The sequence below is a fragment of the Musca autumnalis genome, unplaced genomic scaffold (genome assembly GCF_047663935.1).
Source record: "Musca autumnalis isolate F117 unplaced genomic scaffold, ASM4766393v1 scaffold_2, whole genome shotgun sequence".
Lineage (NCBI taxonomy): Eukaryota > Metazoa > Arthropoda > Insecta > Diptera > Muscidae > Musca > Musca autumnalis.
The window spans coordinates 144,293,441-144,313,421 of NW_027411755.1; the positions used below are offsets into that span (position 1 = coordinate 144,293,441).

General features: G+C 37.7%; 1 protein-coding gene and 1 long non-coding RNA gene across 2 annotated transcripts in view; one reads left to right on the forward strand and one right to left on the reverse strand.

Annotated features, from left to right (window-relative positions):
* Nucleotides 1-267: 267 nt before the first annotated feature.
* LOC141394697 (RNA-binding protein 5-A) overlaps nucleotides 268-19,981 on the reverse strand; it is a 91,312-nt gene continuing 71,598 nt past the window's right edge. Inside the window, exons 2-15 of the mRNA XM_073969481.1 lie at nucleotides 9,709-9,833; nucleotides 7,608-7,689; nucleotides 7,256-7,540; nucleotides 6,968-7,196; nucleotides 6,838-6,907; nucleotides 6,537-6,610; nucleotides 5,093-5,167; nucleotides 3,692-3,850; nucleotides 3,509-3,620; nucleotides 3,019-3,255; nucleotides 2,442-2,942; nucleotides 1,512-2,376; nucleotides 1,204-1,444; nucleotides 268-730 (exon numbers count right to left, since the gene is read on the reverse strand). Coding sequence (XP_073825582.1) covers nucleotides 617-730; nucleotides 1,204-1,444; nucleotides 1,512-2,376; nucleotides 2,442-2,942; nucleotides 3,019-3,255; nucleotides 3,509-3,620; nucleotides 3,692-3,850; nucleotides 5,093-5,167; nucleotides 6,537-6,610; nucleotides 6,838-6,907; nucleotides 6,968-7,196; nucleotides 7,256-7,540; nucleotides 7,608-7,689; nucleotides 9,709-9,715 — 3,051 coding nt within the window. The 5' untranslated portion in view covers nucleotides 9,716-9,833 and the 3' untranslated portion in view covers nucleotides 268-616. The remainder of the gene's footprint in view (nucleotides 731-1,203; nucleotides 1,445-1,511; nucleotides 2,377-2,441; nucleotides 2,943-3,018; nucleotides 3,256-3,508; nucleotides 3,621-3,691; nucleotides 3,851-5,092; nucleotides 5,168-6,536; nucleotides 6,611-6,837; nucleotides 6,908-6,967; nucleotides 7,197-7,255; nucleotides 7,541-7,607; nucleotides 7,690-9,708; nucleotides 9,834-19,981) is intronic.
* On the forward strand, nucleotides 11,101-14,415 carry LOC141394683 (uncharacterized). Its single transcript, XR_012410473.1, has 2 exons — nucleotides 11,101-11,301; nucleotides 11,381-14,415. It is a non-coding gene; the product is annotated as an uncharacterized lncRNA (long non-coding RNA).

Below are 19,981 nucleotides of genomic sequence, written 5' to 3' on the forward strand. Positions count from 1 at the left end.
TTTCATAAAATTACTCTAGTATGGAACTCGATTTAAGAACCCCTAGTTTCATGCACGAATACAAAGCAACTGACAATACGGAAGTCAACCATTTTCAGATCCTAAGAATAACATTTCCACTAACCCGGAATTGCATCTTCACTAACCCCTTGGAATGGCATCTTGACTAACCCTTTAACGAGACATCTTAGAAGTAATCTTTTCAAGCCTATTCGACATTTAGTATAATATTTAAGCTAAACACACTATCGAGTAATAATAGACAAGTAATTATAATCTTTTTCAAATATGTATGTCAATTTATTAAAATTTGTTGCAATTGACTGAATTTTATTTTTTACAAATATTTGCATTTATCTAAATATTAAATATTTATTTTATAATTCAAAAAGGGGGAGGTTTATTGAATATTATATTCAAAATATTTTAAGATTTTGTTCTAGGAAGAAGACGCTTTTAAACAAACTAAAAACTATGCTACTACATATGTAATAATAATAATATTAGCTTACAAGAAAAAATAAAACAAATAAAATCTATATGAAAACTTGAAGATAATGATGAGATACCGTGTAAAACATTGTACGACGAATGGGTAGTGCAGGGCGAGGCGGGTTCATACAGATTCATAACGCGACTTCATCATTTTCTTTATATAAGTCTTGTAGTCATCATTGGGACCAGCTCCGGAATGAATACCCAAACCAGCTGTTGAGTTACGGGTACTTGCCTGTAACAATAAGTACGCAAAAGAAAATTGGTTAATTTAGGATACCTAAAGGAATACAGAGCTTGGGGTTTTTGGGCTCACTGGCTTGATTAAAATTGCATACAGTCGAACTTTTCTATAACGTAAAAGCATTTTACATTTAACATGTCTTGTAAAACATGCATCATCTCAGTTGTAAATTCCATACAATATCTGTCAAATAAATGACGTAAACTCCCAAAACACCTGTTTTAAGTTCAAGTGTAAAATGCGTTTAAGTGTACCCAGCATTATTACGTTATAGGATAAACTCGTTACGAAGAGACTATTTTGTGTGAGATTTCACATTTGTACTTTTTAAATCAATTCATTGCAAACAATTTTATAGTTATAGATAGGCTCGACTGTATTTGAATTTGTATCATTAGTGACCACATAAGTTGTGACTCGATTATTGCAAAATTTACTAAAGAATGTATGTTTATGTTACTTACCTCGATTATGTTTGTTCTGCCCTGATTTTTGCGACCCAAACCTTGACCCTCAGACCAACCCATTTTCTGCAACAGGCGATTGCCAACATTATTTGAACCAATTGGCATAACCGGTGCAGCATCTGATGTACGTGAGGTAAGACTTTTAATTTCCTTTTCAAAAAATTCTCTACTGGGATTTGGTGGTGGGGGATCATATTCGCCGTATTTTTGTCTTCTTTCTTTGGCACGATCACGATAACTATTGGGAAATTAAATAAATATTGGAATTTAATTGTTCAAATGTTTATTTCAACACAAATACTTACGATAAAGCTGCTGCGAGAGAATCTTTGTCGCTATCCATGTGCATTGAACTACCTGCACCACCACCACCTCCTCTGGAGACATTTAATTTGGCCAAATTCTCTTTATGTAAATTTGACATTTTTAAATGTTTCTGCAGAATTTCCAATGACTGGAATGCTCTCTTACACAGAAGGCATGTAAGTTTTTGGAAGTCCACATAATCCTTTTCACTGGCCTCTCCAACAGACGCAGAATGACCACCCTTATGTGGCATGGCCATAGGTGGCACATCCTCTTCCGAATCTGAACCATAAGCTGGTATAAGTTTGTTGGGAGCACTCAGTGTCATCGGCGACATGAAACTAGGAGACAATTTGTTGGTAACTTTCTTTTCCAATATTGAGAAACCCACATCGGCATAGCCACTACCACCACCTGAACCAGCTGATGTTCGGGCCACATCACTGGATGTTTGTGCTGATTGTGGTGGTGCAATTGGTACATAATCTTTCTTTTGATTGAGTTGTTTGGCCCATTTCTCCATGTCTTTGACAATCTTTTTGGCAACTTTAACCTTGTCGTGCTTATTAGCACTGCCTTCTTTTTTCTCCTTTTTCGTTTCACCATCTTCAGTGTTCGTTGTTGCGGAGGTGGCATTAGAGGTAGTCGCTTCTGTTTCTTGTTTAACGGCGGCCTGTACAGTTGCCGTTACTGCAGCTGGTGTTGCCAAAATATATGTACTTTTACGCTGATCCCAATACAGATAGGCTCCAGTTTCATTGTTGTAATAATATTGGGAATGGGCATCATAGTATAATCCTGTGGTCGGGTCATAGTAATAACCTGATGTTTCATCGTATTGATATAATGATACATCGGGAGTGGCTGTTTGGGAGTTACAAAATATAAATTTAAAATTATACGCTAACATTTTATAAACTTCTACTTACGATATATTTTGCCATCATTTCCTTTTGGTGTTACAACTGCCGGTCGAACAGCCGAAGCAGCTGCAGCCGCGGCTGCTGCCGCCATTGCTGCTGCCGTTGCTGTTGTTTCAATGCTATTCATTTTGGCCTGTTTTCGTTTTATGGCCGAAAGAGCAACAGCTGCTCCTGAATTCGCCTCCGTAACCTGACCATCTGTTGGCAAATTTGTATAACAGCCATTGCTTATTTCGGAAATATAATATTCCGTATAGTATTGTAAATATTGAGCATGTTCTGCTGGTGTTGTAGCATATAGGGAAGCACTGTATTCAGCTAATCTCGGCACATCATCCAAGGTATATTGAGCTGCCATTGATGCAGCTGCACTACTCTCAGCTGCTGTCATTGGCCCAATTACTGTTGAGGTCTGGGAAGATTTTCCGCCGGAACTTTCTGAAGAGTCATTTTTCTTTTTCGGTACAATTTGACGATTTTCATGATCCACACAATATGTAACCAGAACTAAAAAAGGAAAAGAGTGAAAAATATTGGGTTAAAAAAAGCAGTTACATTTCTTCTTTTTTATTTCTTCACTTACCCTCCTTTTCATCAATGGTCAACGGCGGTTCCAATGTGCTCAACAAATTATGCATATTCATTGAATCCACTAGGGTGTCAAAATTCAAATAGCAAATTCCCCTTGACGTTTGTGTCAACGCATCACGTGACACAAGGACCTTTGTTATCTTTTTGGCCAAATCTGGTGCATGTTTGGTTATGGCTGTTAGAACACCTTCTTCATTGGTCAACACATCCAAATTGCGTAACATAATCTCTGCATTGAAGTGGTAGAAGTAGGGAGGAGTTTCATTTTGATTAACAACATTTTTCGAAAAACAACAACTTTACAAATGGAAGAACAGAAGAACAATAGGACAAAAAATTTCTTTTCTTTGGTATGTCATCATTATAACTTTTTTGTGAGAATATAGCAAATTTGTTAGAAGCTTTCTTTTCTTTTTCAAAAAAACTAGTATTTTTGAAAACTGTTCTTAAGAATAGATGAAAAATTTTGTGAATATGTATACTTTTGGTAAGAATGTTGCTTATTTCATCGCTGCCTTCGCCGTATGAACTGTCGCCACGTGAGGCAAGACATTTGTAACAACTGTCGCGGCGTCTAAAGTTAAAAACGTTACACTGTAAGTGGTCAAGAGAATATAGGTTATATATTTGGCGAAAATATAATGACGTGAATACAAGCACATTACCTTGCCACAATACCATTCGCTGCGTTTTGAATTACTGTCTTTTGAGCCATGTCCCAGTGACATGTCTTCATCATCAACAGAAGCGGATTGCTCGCCTTCATCGCGTGATGCATGACATCTAAAACAATTTCCACGACGTTTAAAATTGAAAAGTCCGCACTGCAAAAAATAATAGCAAAGATAACCGTAAATATTAGAAGTTTAGAATGTAGCTTAAATTATAAAAAAATATGTTTACATAAAACAATTATAATTGTTCCTAAACTGGATAAAAGGAAGTTTCAACAATCTCCAAATATAATCCATATCTAATTCCGCTGAATCCTGGGTTTGTTGGCAGAACAGGAGGACGAAATGTTCGCAGTAAGATAGTAGATATATTTATTGGAGGGAAGGAAGTTGGAAGTATGCCACTAGAGTCACACCCCAAAATTGTGGAGACTTTTTCCACACACCGTATCGGAAAAAACAGAATTTCTTTTTTTTTTTTTTTTGAACTCCTACACCGTAAATTTTTTCCATTTGATCCAAAAACCTTATGTATGAAATTTTGTCGCAATCGGTTAACGTAAGCCGTGCCAACCTAGCGGTCTTTGTTTCCATAGTAATTGTGTGGGGCCAAAGGTGCATTTTCACGAAAATTCTCCAAGTGCTGCAATTATGGTCAAATCGATGAAAAGGCTTTACCAGTTCATTGTTGCGGCAAAGAAAAAACAATAGCGGTTAACGATAACCTGACAGACCGACATTTCGTAGAATCGTCCACATACGTAACGATCTCAATGCCGGAGGGTAGTCTGCTCGATATCCCCCAAGAGTTTGGAGTGCTTGACAATACCAAAGGCTTTAAGAACAGTACACATTGTCAGTTTTGAATGTCGATATTTCGCAATTATCGATTACTGTCCAACCGTCCAGCAACCACAAAACATTTTTGTGATTTCATGATGAATGACGAAAATGAACGACCACACTGGCAAGCAACAACAAAGCAGTCATTCAAAACTGACAATGTGTACCCAGCTTTTGATAAGTCGAGCGGAGCAACAATGTTTATCGTACGGCTTCTTCTGGTTGAATCATCGACTAATATGTGTGGAGATGGCGTGCAGACCTGATGTAATCCTGTGCTGCGTACGGAAACATGCTGGTGATCCTCAACGGAATAGCTAATTCTGATGTTGGAGAGGAGTAAAGCATCAAGAATCTTTGCTACGGGCGACAAAAGCCTAGACCCTGCCTATTTTCCAGACATCGGGCACGATGAGCGTGACCAACGACACGTCAATAGTGCCTAATATGGCGTAACTTACAATACAGTCACACTTTTATTAACCTAGCCTAAACGCAACATGATGGAACTTATAAGAGAAGACGTAAAAACACATAATATATACCAACCTTGCCACAATGCCAATCCTTTAGTAGGCTATATTGCAATGTAGCACGACATGTTTCGTTCAACTGCAGGATACCCTATAATGGAGAAAGAGAAAAGAAAGAAAAATACATATATTAGTTTAACATTATTCAAGCGTCAACATTCCACAGACTACACAAGTCACCGGTATGATGGATTATCATTTCAAGGTTTCAGTTTTGGTTTCACTCTAAGTAATGTGCCTTTATTGCAGTTGGCTCAGGGCTCTCTTCTATGCTTTCATTTTTTGGTTATGAATTGTGTCACTCGCATAACATTTTGCGTTACATGGTTGGGAGGGTGTTACATCCAAACACATATTACATGCATACGTAATATTCCCTTTATGATAATGCATGGTGGTCTGTCTGTCTGCCTACGTAAATGTCATGTATTGTTTTGTCAATTTGGTTAAAGGATTTGTATAAAAAATTTAGGATGCGGTTATGAAGAATGTTTAGAAAGATTTGGTTTTTGAGACAAATTAAATTACATTGCTTTGTAGGTTGTGTATGAAGGCTTAGATATGCTGTATTTGTTGTTTCATAACATAGGTTCATTGAAAATGTGCGTCGCAGAACAAAAGTAACAATGGTCTTGAAAATATTATTTATTTTATATCCCAAAAGAATGATATTATTTAAGCCATCATTCAATGGCAAAACACCTTCAATTTTCTTCAGACGAAAAACTTGATGACTAAGGGTTCCTTTTTTATCCTTTAAGAAGAGTGTTTGACCAAACTTCAGACCGCATGTGGGAATTCCCTATGAACAAGCGACATGCTACATGGAAATTATTAGGTATGCGATGAAAGCCGATTCAACTCGATTTGCAGAATCGAAATTGAATACATTTACAATAAACATACAATAAATACAAATTCCTTCGCAGAACCCGTTCTTAAAATAAAATAATCTCGATTAATTAAATTAATTAAAAGACCTCACAAATAATGGCCTTCGCCCTAAAAAAGGCAAAACTTAAACATATTTTTAAATCAAATCACAATTTCAATAAAATATTCATCAAAATTTGAAATATACGATTCCAGCTTATGGGAAATCGAGTCGTATCGGTTTCAATCACAAACCTATATATGTTTTTTCGGAAGTTAGACTGCACATGTGCTGAGAATTGGAAACAGAGTAAAAATTTTAAAAGAATTAATGTGCACCTACTGTGAGAGACCTACACGGTAAATGAACTTCCATTATATTGAATCTTAATGTAAAAAAACTCTTAAAGTACAAAATCTACAAAATTTCCTCTGCATTCTATCCCTTCCAATGTCCAAAGTCTTCAGTCTACGATTACCATATCATCATCCACTTTGTTATTATGTATTTTATTTTAACACCACCATTCATTTCATAACTCTTTTATTTTTGTTTTCTTTTTGCTTTTTAATTGTGTTGTTGATACCTGAGTATATTCCATCCAGTGTGCAGCTTCTTTAGTCGTATTAAACTCGACGAATGCAAAACCACGTGATGCACCTAAATAATTTGAATAAGAAGCAAATACAAAATGTTTTTGTAAAAAATCAACAAATTTTTGTTATGTATGAAGTGGAAATAGTAGGTAGGGAAATGGGTTTTTGTATTTTTTTTTTAAGTTTCTTCTTTTGTAGAATTTGTTTCGTTTCATCCTTTGCATATACTTACGCTTTGGTTGTCTTTTTATTTTTTCTTTTTTTGCTAAATATATTGATAATGAAACCTACCTGTTGTACGTTTGCGTATAAGGCGTATAGCAGCAGGGGCCATTTCTGCTTTAATCAATAAACTCATAATCTAAACGATACAAAGAAATATTATTACAATGCATGAAATAAGAATGGAAACTCCACATACATCTGCTTCGGTGATATGTGGTTGAAGACCAAAAACTATAATGGTATTTGAAGGCTTTTGATTTTGACTGCTAAAATAATGGCTCATGCCCTCATCACTTTCGTCGCTGTCGCGATCATCATTGTTATAACGTCGATTGTTGTTACTGTTGTTATTGCCATTACCACCTCTTGAACCACCGCCGCCATAATTTTTATTATTATCCCTATCACCGCCGCCATCCCGATCTCTGTTCAAAAAATATATAATTTAACAATTGTCCTCATTCATCTCTTCTGCAAATTTTACCTTCTATCTCGATTGTCATAATCACGATCGCGATTTCTTGATCGATCATTGTAATAACGTTCATCACCATCATAATAATCGTCGTCATTTCCACGGTTACGAAATTTGCTATTACCCCGAGAATTACCACCAGAATTCCGATCATCCTGATAATCTTGATTGATAATGTCGCGATACAAATCATTATCATTATTATTGTCATATCGATTATAACCACCACGTTCACGTGAACGTGATCGTGAATTACGTCTATTCATCCGATAGTTTTGATCTCGACCGCGTTCTCTATTGGTGGAAAAAGGACTGATTTATATAAATCTTAAAATTAGAATATATAATTTATATAATTTACCTTGATCTTGAGCGTGAACGACTGTAGCGACGGTAAGAACCCCGTCCGCCATTGTTGTTATTTCCACCATTACGAAAACGTTCTGAAAGCATAGCAAAGAAGAAAAATGAATTAGAAGAAGATTCAAAACTTTTCAAGCACAATGTTGGGGTTTCTTCGTTTGTTGTTAGATACCAAGGGATACTACCATAACAACTACCTGTTTATATTCGTCTATTTCTCTTCATTGAAAGCGACATGTCCCGGAATGGTAGCTTCGGATAATCCCGCAACATTTTTGTCTTCCAACATAGATTGGTTTCGATGAGCTGCAAGTGTTCAAGTGTGGAACTGCCAAGATTGAACTGCTAAATGTGTTTATCCCGTCGACTAATAGCTGTGTCATGCATTATCCGCCAAATACCATGCCACTTTTGGAAGGCAATCGCAAAATGGTGCTAGGGAACTCCAACGCACATCATAGGCAATGATCAGAGAGGCATAGCGCAGGCAAAGCAGATTTATACGCTTTGTACCGTGAACGAGAAAGCTACCACCAGAATCAGAGGAGACTACCATAATTTGCCCGACATATCCACCGTAGCAATTCCACGGCAGTGGGTTCTTTCGTACCGGATTGACTCGAAACTATAGTGTTTCAGCCAGCGGCTGGCAACCCAGCATCAAACCTATGCTACTAAGTAGGTTTCTATCTTGCTACAACAACAACCGTGGCACAAATTCTGTTTGACTTGGATCAGACCATCCCCAACTCCATCAAAATACCAGCCGAACTCATAACCTCTAAATGTAGTACTTTCCTTAGCCAATTCAAAAAAATTCACTAAACAACGCTTTAAAAAACTGCCCAAGCCCATTGATGTTCGGATAGCAGAGAGACATCATCACTGATACCGAGGCTTTATCGCCTCATTCCCGCTTGTCGAATATTCGAAATAAAACCTAATTTACCAGTTGCCGAATTCTGGGGAATCGGCAGGGTTGTCCCGCTAAAGAAACCAGGCGGTACATGCGGAATTCACTTTTGTCGCCAGTAGCGAAGATTCTTGAGGTGTTACTTCCTCCCAGAAACATGAAAACAAACATTTTCTACATGCAAACTTTTTTGTACTCATTTTCAATGATATCTTATTTTTTCTGGGTAATGTAACCTTCCAGATATGGTTATTTGAAGCAGGCACAAACGCTAGGAGAGGGTCCAGGGATACATGGCCCCCCGAAAGGAAAAAATTTCGAACACTTTTTTTGGCATTCTTCTTCAAAAATGTCACATTTGTGACATGAATTTCTGTGTTCGTTCCTGATCTGAAGTGCCAAAAATTCCCGTATTTAAAAGTCGGCTAATAAACAAAAATTTACCATTTAAAAGATATTTTGTTCCATTATTCGAGATTTGCAATTGTACATAGGAGGAAGTCTTAAATGCACGGCCCAAGGCCTGCTATTTACAGAAAATCTTACAGTTTAAAAGAAAATGATGTTCCTTTTACCGAGATTTGTACCTGTGCATGGGAGAAAGCCTTAAAAACGCCTATGTAGAAAAAATATAATTTTTAAGGCAATTATGGGTATTTATTAAAGTTTCAAGACCAATATATCTAAAAGTATACATTTCCAAGAATAAAATAATATATTCTTGGAATCGGTACGAAAAACACTCCTGGAAAAATCTTCAATTTTTTTGGGAGGTGGTATCAAGCAACCGGACATATAAATACATTTTTAATGTTTCTCCCTCTGCTTCAGATTCTCAGTTTTTAATGCATACATCAAAACATACTCTTATAATTTGAAATTTATGCTTCCCCATCATTAGAATTGTTCGAAAGCGACAACACAGCATTTACATGTGTACACACAACATTGCATACGTTCTTGGGGACCACATAGTAGAACTGCATAACACAGAGTCCTCGATTTAAGGTACAATATATTCAGAAAACCATAATTGGTGAAGTATTGTTGGGAATTTAGTATTTTTGTTTGCTAAATTGTTAAAACAAGAACTTTGTTCACCGGTATACAATATATTTTTCAGAAAATGTAATATGTACAACATAGAAAAAAATTTGACAATGTAGAAAAAATGGCGACTACTTACGATCCATACTGCGAAAAATTGTTCAGCTTTAAATATGTGCGTTTGTTTAGATATCCTTTGTATCCTCTTTTTATTATTTATTTAGCACACAGTTTTTTGTTTGCTTCTAGTATATAGCAATTATTTATTTTAATTATAACTTAAAATTCAACGACGTGAAGTTAAGTTACTCTATAAAAATTCTCAAAGTGAAGAACAAGGTAGGGAATTATAAATTGAGTTGAATAATCGATTAATCATCGATAAGCCGACATCGAAGTTTGTTTAAAGCGGCCCATACACTATCAAATTGGCTTGTCCAACTCCTTCGGTACGTGTGTGCTTGATAAGTAGGGCTGGCAAACCATCGATATAATATTTTAAAATATCGATTGATATCGATATTATCGTTAAGTTGTCAACGCCATTAATTTGGAGATGAAAATGACGGAAATGTCAATGCTTTTCTTGACATTTTTCACAAGTAGTTCACAGAAATGTAAAGGAGAATAAATAATTGCTTTTATTTTAAAAGAATATTAAATAATAATACTTTTTACTTTTCCGAAAAATGTGTACGTGTGACTACGGACTTACTTTCTCACACACACAAAACCGAAAAGCAGCGAAATTTCTATTTATTTCAATGAATTTTAGGTTTCGGATTTTTGTTCCGATAATATCGATAGGAAAACTATCTATCGATATTTAGTTTTTAAAAAATAATTGATTTTATCGATAGTGCCATCGATTTTTTGCCAGCTCTAGTCCAGCAACCACAAAATATGATGACTGACAAAAGTGAGGGGCCACACTGGCAAGCAACCGATTATTTGAGCAAAACTGATCGTGTGTACCCCACATATGGTCCGCTTAAAGCGGGGTACACACGATCAATTTTGACTGTCGATTTTTCGGAAATATCGATAAATGTCAAACTGTCCAGTAACCACTAGAGTTGTGCAAATTGAACTGCATTGAACTACCTAGTTCACTATCTAGTTCAATGGACACCGGTCGTTTCTTTTTTTTTTGGAATATATTGTAGGTAGTTGGTATGGTACCCATGTACTCATATACCACAACTGGTTACTTTATATGGTTACTAAAGACTGTAACAGTATTCGGTTCAACTATATGGGTGATTTTTCCTTTTTGAGGGGAATAGTTGAAGTTGAGTTGTGACGTTTAGACGATTTTACAGCTCTATTTGAGCAGCTCTGATGAATTTGCAAAGTTCTTTAAGAGACTTGTCAGTTCGACGTTTAAGTAGATCTGGAAGGTTTGTGAACAGGTTGTTATGTCGCCCTCCACCTAATAATAACGCAGCGTATAGTACGCATGCATTTAGCCCAAATATCATACGTCAAGCATGATTGTCATTTTGGTCGAACAGCATGGCAACGCTATCATGACAAACCGGCTATGTATACGCATGTGAAGCAACACGAAATAAAATTGCAAGCATTGCAATAGAACGAGTCGCCGCGGTTGGATAAAGAGATAAAGTGTTTGTTAGCGAAATCAAAGAAAATTCTGGAGGATTTACAATTCCTCCGCATAACTGGTGAAACACAGTTTTTTATATTCTTATTGGGATTTCCAAAGAATAAGGTGAGTGGTGAAACACTGAATTTCCACCCACATTATGTAGGGCAAAACAGTTTATAAATTTTTGTTAAAATTTTTACAGAAATTGCGCGCTGAAATGAATAACTGTACCCTTAGTATCTGGGTCCACGTGTCGGTGTACGGTATTTAACACCACGTGCCCTCATACGCACGATACCGTTGCTTAAATCTGTCATTTCCACGTGTACAGTTCCACCAACAAAACTACGCAATTTGACGCAACGAAATCCCAAAAGAATTATTACCAGTTTGTTGAACGTTTTTCCTAACAAGCATTCTTTGATGTCCAACAGCTGGATCCCACGCTAACATCTGTGGGTTATAATAAAGGCGTATCAATTAACTCGTTCAGGTTAACACCAAGCAATACCTTGGCAGAAATAGGAAATTAATGACTTTAGGAGATTACGGAGATTTGCAGGTGCAACCCCACCAAGCAGCGACGCCATCAACATCTACGGCTCCGATACACCGCAGCACATGTCGGTCTACATGGTAATTTGATCAGCACCGGCAATAGGGAAGGCACATCATCCATCGAATGTGCAATAACCACAGTTCCTAATTAAACTTTTTGTCACCTCCTGGTCCTAATGACAATCACTTACACATCACCGGGAATGGTCAACTATCATCTATCATCAACATCTTGTCGCAAGCAACCACGTGTATACACCACCTACGTCATTGGAAAAAAAAAGTTTGTTTGGAAGTCATTGCCTCCGAGGTCCACAAGCCCAAACCATAACCGACACGACGGCGACACCAGTCTACGTCCATGGCGAACCGCTTTTGAATTGTGGAGCACTTGGTTTTTTTGCAAACATCTTTTCCATGACACCAATGACGAATGTCCAAGTCTTCCTAAAGTCATCTACACCTAATTACATCGGAACTAACAACATCAAGTAGTTCGCCTCTAAGAACACACATAATAATATTATATTCTACATGGACATCATCACAGACAAATTCAATATTGGATACTTTCTCACCAGCACCCACACACCACCATAGCCACATTCAGTTTTGAACACTTTTTTACCAGCACCCATACACCACCATAGCCACATTCAGTTTGGATACATTTCACCAACAGTCATACATCACCAGAAGCCACCCACCTTTTCCAGACCTCACCATAGACAAGCCGTTAAAGCACACATCACCACATATATCATCCCATATTCATCAAAATCCATCAACATTCTAAATTGACAGACGACTACTGTTTGAGGATCAATCCGAGATAAGTACCTTATAAGATTAAGCGTAAGTCCAAATCATAGAGAATTGAAGGACATTGTTGTTAGTGATCATTGTAATTTGCAAATGATTAACTGCATAAAGTCCTAAATTTGAAGTTTATTAGCGGAATTATTTAGATATTTTAATATTATTATCATCTCGTGATTATATACCCAGTATTATTATACAGTAAAATTATAGGCCACACCGAGGCATAATTTATAGAAGTTAAAAGTGATTATTCAATATTTCTTTGACATTTTATTTTCATTAACAATAATGTTGTTTTTGTAAAATCGTTCGTTGTTGTAATTCATGCAACTACCTTCTATAAATTCGCCTTGGGCCACATTTATAAAAGTGTTAATATTTGCCATATTATAGTGATTGTTTTTTTTTACAAGAGTATATACATACATCAATTTCACGGCGAACTCAATTGTATCAGACATAAACTGTGATTTTGATGTTCATTGAATTAGTTCACGCTACGCCGAAGCATACTTTTAGGCATACCCGAATTTACCCAAACTATGAATTTATAATTGTTGTTAGCATTTAGTGATATGGTTTTCCCATTTGTTTTTTTTGAACATTGACTATACAGTACCCGTCTTATACTAGTCGAGCTCGAGTAGGTAGGGTGATTTCGATATAGACAAATTGCACAATAGATGGGAGCACCATCGTAAAACTATAGTTCATATATTTTTTTTTGTTGCCTTAGTATAACACATAATAAATTATACCATAATATCGTTAATTATAAGTCCTATAATATCAATAAGCATTTGAATAAGCTTATTAACCCATTGTTTATAAACCACTTATAGAATAAAACAATAGGTATGAAATGAAATTCAAACAATTATAAACAACATTTATAATGGATTAAAAATCAACATAAAGGTAAGGTAAAGGTACAGGTTCAGTCAACAGAATTTTTGGGAGCCATCACCATTGATGAGGCTCATTGGGGATTTGTGTAGAAATCCATTGGGAGGGCAAGGTAACCCAACAAACACTTGGGTACCATCAACAACAACAACAACTTTAATTCTTTTGAATTCAAATAAGCATTTCCTTTTTTTTTGTGATTTTGTGATTGATAATGAATCAATTTGTTTATGGCTGGTCAGGAGCGGCCAACTGAGCTAGACCGAAATACTTCAATGGCAAACGCGTACCAGCGACATCTAGGTATGCCTCTTTCCCCTTTACTCTCCGACCTAGTTACATAACAATGGCGCCCAACGTACAAGCCAATGTCTTGGGTTCAATTCCCATCAATGGGAATTGTTCCTGACATTAGGTGTATGAATTTTTGTTTGATTGGTTTTCAGTATGTCTTGAGTTGTTGTTATATTACAACATACCAATTGCGACTTAAGGTCAATTAAATTTTAACATCATTTCTTGAATGTCAACTTAAAGGAAAAAAAGTTTTAGTCGTCTTGCAAGCATGAGTATATGTCTAGCTGCAATTTTGTGACAAAACTTCCACGTTATTAAATTCATACTTCGACTTTATTTAAAGCTTTATAATATATTGTCATCTGCAGTTGATTATTTATGATCTTTTGTATGATTTGCTATATTATAGATGCTTTAATATATTGATTTATTAGAATGGAAATTTTTGGGGAAAATTTTTGACTGCGCTTTTGAAAGATGTTGAAGATTGTTTGTTGTTGTTGATTTTTTTGTTTATCTTGGCTGATACCTTAACCTTCTACCGATTACCTTATACATTTTATGAACAAATTTTGACCTGCAATTATTTGAACTTTTTCTGAGAAATATTGAAAATAAAGTTAGTGATATTGATTCGATTGTTGGCACGTTTAAGACATATTAGTTTTCATTTTTATCTGGCACCTGCACTAGTAACATCTTTTGGCAAATTTTTTTCCTGTTTCTGGTTTTGAGAATTAAATTTTAAGCATCGTCGTGGAACCCGGTGAAGCCTTTCGAGATTTCAATTGGGATCTGTGGTGCATCAGCTTTTGTCAGATTTTTCAGAATTTGTGATAGTAATTTACTATTCACTTTGCTGGATTTTCTACCGTGGTACTAATTATCATTCTTTTTCCGATTGCGTGAGGCATAGGGTCGTCGCCCTCAAGACATTTGTTTTTCTCTTTTTGATTAAAAGACTGCAGGAGGGGTTTGATAGGCTCAAACTACTGATTGCTAGTTCTTACTTTTAAAATATATACGCTTTGAGTAGCAATATATTTTTGTTTGTTTTCACGTACACACAGGGTGTACACAGAACTGGACTAACTGTTTCCGAAGACTGGTCTTCAGTTCGACTCGAGGTCAGCTGAAGTACCTTAAGGTTGTAGGGGTGGTTAGTCTGGAGAGCCTTCGGACGGCAGCGCTCAACCTTGAGTTGGAGCATTTTCCGTAGGACTGATTGTTGTCTGGTTGCCGATTTCCCAGTGTATCTTTAGAAAGCCGTTCTATGCTTAACTAAGGATACATTGAAGAGACCTCGAGAAACTCTTTGAGGAAATTCTAACCGGCAACAATCACTCCTACGTTTTGAACAGTTTACCTCATAGAACAATAGGGGTAGGCGAAGAGGACTGAAGAGCCTATCGAAGTCCTATTTTTTTTTTCTTCACCAGCTAAGACCTTTCTTTTTCTGATTCGAATATTATTCGAACTAATTTTACCCGGACTTACAAATATTTATACTGATCTACCACAGCCTAGAGAAAATAATCTATTGCCTCGATTTATTCTGTTTTACAGAATTTCTGAGCTTTTGTTCTGCTTTTGAGAAACGTTGCACGATTTATTGATTTTTTTGGTTCGATTCTTTTCGAAAGACCTGACCTGTTGGAACCATTCAATTTTCATATTGAGTTTTGTTGCGTATGAGATTTTCAATATTGGACTTTTCGGAACCTAAAGGCAGTGGCCGTGATTGACTGTTTCATCAATATATCCTTGGTATTTTGTTGAATTTATGGTATAATACCTACCTTTTTGAAAACCGGTCGGTCATTAGAGAAGACATTTTTGGATTTTGAGCTTTTTATTGAAATTTCTTGTTGGACTGAGTAGTACAAGGACATTTTTTTTGTAACTTTTGTTGATTTGTGGGACATCATGCAGCCAGCTACAGGTACTAAGCCAAAAACTTACGGCATTATGACTAGGTCGACAAGTCAAGCAGTAGGAGAAGCTGCTGGAACAGAACAAGGTACTGAATCTGGTAACCCTGCTAGCGCTGATGGCAATGATCTGCCTACACCAAACGAATTTGCAAGTCCACCTACTCTTTCGCAAGTAAATGAGCAACCAAGCACAATCACTAGACCTTCTTTTAGCCCTTTGACTATTCGTGGCAATGATGAAGATCAGGTTGATAGGCTTAGTAGCACAGGAGTTTTTGAGGTAGTTCAGTCCGCCTTAGAGGCCACCCAAGCATCAATGGTTGAAACCATGAAAAAGGAAATGCAGAAAGCGGTTGCTGCTGCAGTTCAAGCTGCTTTTTCTCAGTCTTCCGTTCCTCCAGCTAATCCTATTAATAGACAAGAACCACATTCTCAGAGCATTGATTGGCCTCACGATTTGCCACCACTACAAACCAATACCAGACATGCCGGATCGGGTAGTAGAAACCAGGAAGTTCCAAATCGAAATAGGGAAGATTTTAGTAGGCCCAGGTATCCATATCTTAGTAAGTGGGGCATCAAGTTTGATGCTACCCCAAAGACACCAAATGTCGAAGATTTCATCTTTCGAGTAGAAAGGCTTCGAAATAGTTATGGCTGCCCAGAACAAGAATTGGTTGATGAATTTCATCATTTACTGGAAGGCCGTCCTTGTCAGTGGTACTGGGGTTTGATCCGTCAATATCCAAATTTGAACTGGGAGATGTTAAAGCTGTGTATAGTTAGGGAATTCCAGCGTTTTCAATCAAATCTTGATGTGATGAGGCAGATTATGGACAGGAAGCAGGGTAGGGATGAATCAGCTACTCAATATATAGATGCCATAAATAGTCTGCGTACTCAGTTGAGGGAACCTTTGAAAGATTTTGAAGTTATAGACATCCTCAAAGCTGGATTGAAACCCAAACTTGCCCATTTAACATTTAGTGGCACTTTTTATTCGGTGGAACAATTCCGAAATGAAGTTAGAAAAGCTGAAGAGTTTCTTGAAAGGGAATCGTCGTTGAGATTTAGGACTGGCCAACCCTCTCGAATGATAAATGAAATTAACGATTCTGATTTTGATGATTTTGTACATGATGTTGAGGAGTTGCGTTTACGACCGAAGGCACCTGGTGTTTCCAAAAATGAGACTTCAAGATGTTGGAATTGCGGTAGCAATGGCCATATTTTTAAGAATTGTTCTAGTTCTCATCGTTCAGTCTTTTGTTTCCGTTGTGGATCACCAGGGGTTACCACTCCACAATGCAATCAATGCAAACAAATTAGTCGTCCTTCTAATGTTTCTAAATCAGAATCCATAGCTACTCAGACTGTGGACTGACTAGGCTTATCTGATGTTTCCACTTCTACAGATCCCATCCTTTCTGATCCATGTAGTGTATTACCCAGACTTTCCGACAATATTGTCAAAACCAAACCTGATTTGACTTTGCCTTTTCATATCCGCATGGCCAATTACTTGAAGACTAGAGAGCGCATTTTCAACTCCGAAATTTCTTGCAAATCTGATGTTTTTGTTTCCAGACGAATCCTTAAAGCTCGCGCACGTTATAAATTGAGACGCCTTAATAGACTTTCTGTTTCTTCTTCCACTTTTTCGGATTTTAGATCCAAAGACCCTCGTCCTTTTCGAGAAGTCTTAGTGAATGGTATGTCTGTATTAGCCTTGTTTGATAGTGGGGCTACGGTGACGTGCTTAGGCAAAAATTGTTTATCCTTTGTTGACAAATTGAAGTTGAAAATTATTCCGGTTTTTAAGTGCAGCGTTGGTACTGCGAGCGGACAGCGTGTATCTTGTGCAGGCAAAGTTAAAGTTCAGCTTAGTTTTAATGGTTTAACCAGATCTATGGAGGTTTACTTGATTCCGGGCCTTGAAAATTTGATGTACTGCGGCGTCGATTTTTGGAAAGAGTTTAGCGTAGCACCCAAACTCATAAGCAGTCTCGAGGTCGGTTCTATAGGTGAAGATTCTGATATGCACATTTTATCGGATGATCAGGTAGTCCAGCTTGAGAAAGCTAAAGAGAGTTTTATGGATTTCGAGAAGCATGGTCTTGGGAAGACGCATTTAGAGGAGCACGTGATTGATACCGGAGATGCGGTCCCGATTAAACAGCGTCATTATCCCGTGTCTCCCGCCATAGAATCTCTCATCTATAAAGAACTCGATCGCATGCTGAGTTTGGGGGTTATTGAGCCCAGTACATCACCGTGGAATTCTCCAGTCACCTTGGTCCGTAGGGGTGAAAAGAATAGGTTGTGCCTTGATGCACGTAAGCTGAATGAGGTCACCATCAAAGACGCGTATCCTCTGCCGTTTATAGACGCATTACTGGGTCGTCTCCAAGACACCTATTTTATTGCTAGTATTGATCTTAAAGACGCCTTTTGGCAGGTGCCCTTATCGGTAGACAGTCGTCCGAAGACCGCGTTTACAGTGCCGGGGAGACCACACTATCAATTTACCGTCATGCCGTTCGGGTTGTGCAATGCAGCCCAACGGTTATGTCGGTTAATGGATAGTGTGATCTCACCGGAACTGAAAAACAAAGTCCTCGTTTATCTTGACGATCTTTTGGTAGTCTCACCCGACTTTGAATCTCATGTGGTACTGCTTCGTCAAGTAGGGGAAATGCTGTCTAGGGCCAATCTCACGATCAACTTGAAAAAGTCAAAATTCTGCAGGCGTCAGTTAAGGTACCTCGGATATATAGTGGGTGAAGGAAAACTTAAGCCGGATCCGTCCAAAATAGATTCGATCACCGACATACCAATCCCCAAGACAGCTCGGGAAGTTAGACGATTTTTAGGAATGGCTTCATGGTTCAGGCGGTTCATTCAGAACTATGCCGAAATTACAGCACCTCTCACTAGGACTTTAAAGAAAGGTAAACCATTCTCCTTTGATGATCAGGCGATAGAAGCTTTTAATAAATTGAAAGTAGCATTGATTACTAGCCCGGTTCTTCACCATCCGGTTTTTGACAAACGTTTCTACGTTCAGTGTGACGCCTCAAACATTGGCCTAGGTGCGGTCTTGTACCAACTGGACGCTGTTGGTCTGGAACGCCCCATCGCCTTTCATTCTGCGCAGCTCTCCAAGGCTGAGCAGAACTATAGTTTGACGGAGCGGGAGTGTTTGGCAGTCATCAGTGCGATAAAGAAATTTCGCCCGTTTATCGAAATGATGCCATTCACTGTCGTGACGGATCACAGCGCGTTGAAATGGCTGATGGGGCAGAAGGACCTCAGTGGTCGGTTGGCAAGATGGAGTTTAAAACTCCAAGCCTTTAATTTTGAAATCCAGCACCGCAAGGGATCACAAAATGTCGTAGCCGATACTCTTTCTCGCGTTCACCTGGACGAAGTCAATATGTTTGTTGACGAAAGGCCTCTTGTTGACTTAGATTCACCCGAGTTTAAAGGTGAAGAATATACACAATTAGTCTCCATGGTGCAAGAAAATCAGGACAGTTTACCGGATTTGAAAATTAGCGATTCGTTTGTTTACAAAAAGACACTCCCGTCCGATGGTACTCCGGTACATGAAAATTTTATTTGGAAGTTATGGGTCCCGAGTTCTTTAACCGATTCACTTATCGAAAAAACACACACTTCTGCTGTAAATTGTCATTGTGGTATAGGGCGTACGATCGCGGCACTGAGGCAATATTTTTATTGGCCTAAGATGGCTCAACAAGTCCGAAACTTCATTAATCACTGCATTGCTTGTAAACAATCCAAAGCCCCAAATCACATTTTAAGACCCAAGATGGGCACCGAAACCGTTACCGATTGGCCGTTTCAAAAGATTTTTATAGATTTTATTGGACCTTTTCCGAGGTCAAGGTTGGGAAACACGTATATCTTTATTGTGTTAGACCACTTGACAAAATTTGTTTTGCTGAAGCCACTAGCCAAGGCGAACTCGAAAAACGTGATAAGATTTCTAGAATCCGAAGTGTTCCATAAATTTGGCGTGCCACAAATTGTCCATTCCGATAACGGAAAGCAATTTACTTCTTTAGAATTTTCCTCATTTTTAAACAAATATGGATGTCGACCGATTAGAAATGCCGTGTATTCGCCTCAGGCGAATGCATCGGAACGCGTAAATAGGACCATAATCGCGGCGATCCGGACTTATGTTTCGGAAGATCAACGCGATTGGGACCGAAATATATCGTCCATAGAATGTTCTTTGAGGTCCACTTTTCACACGA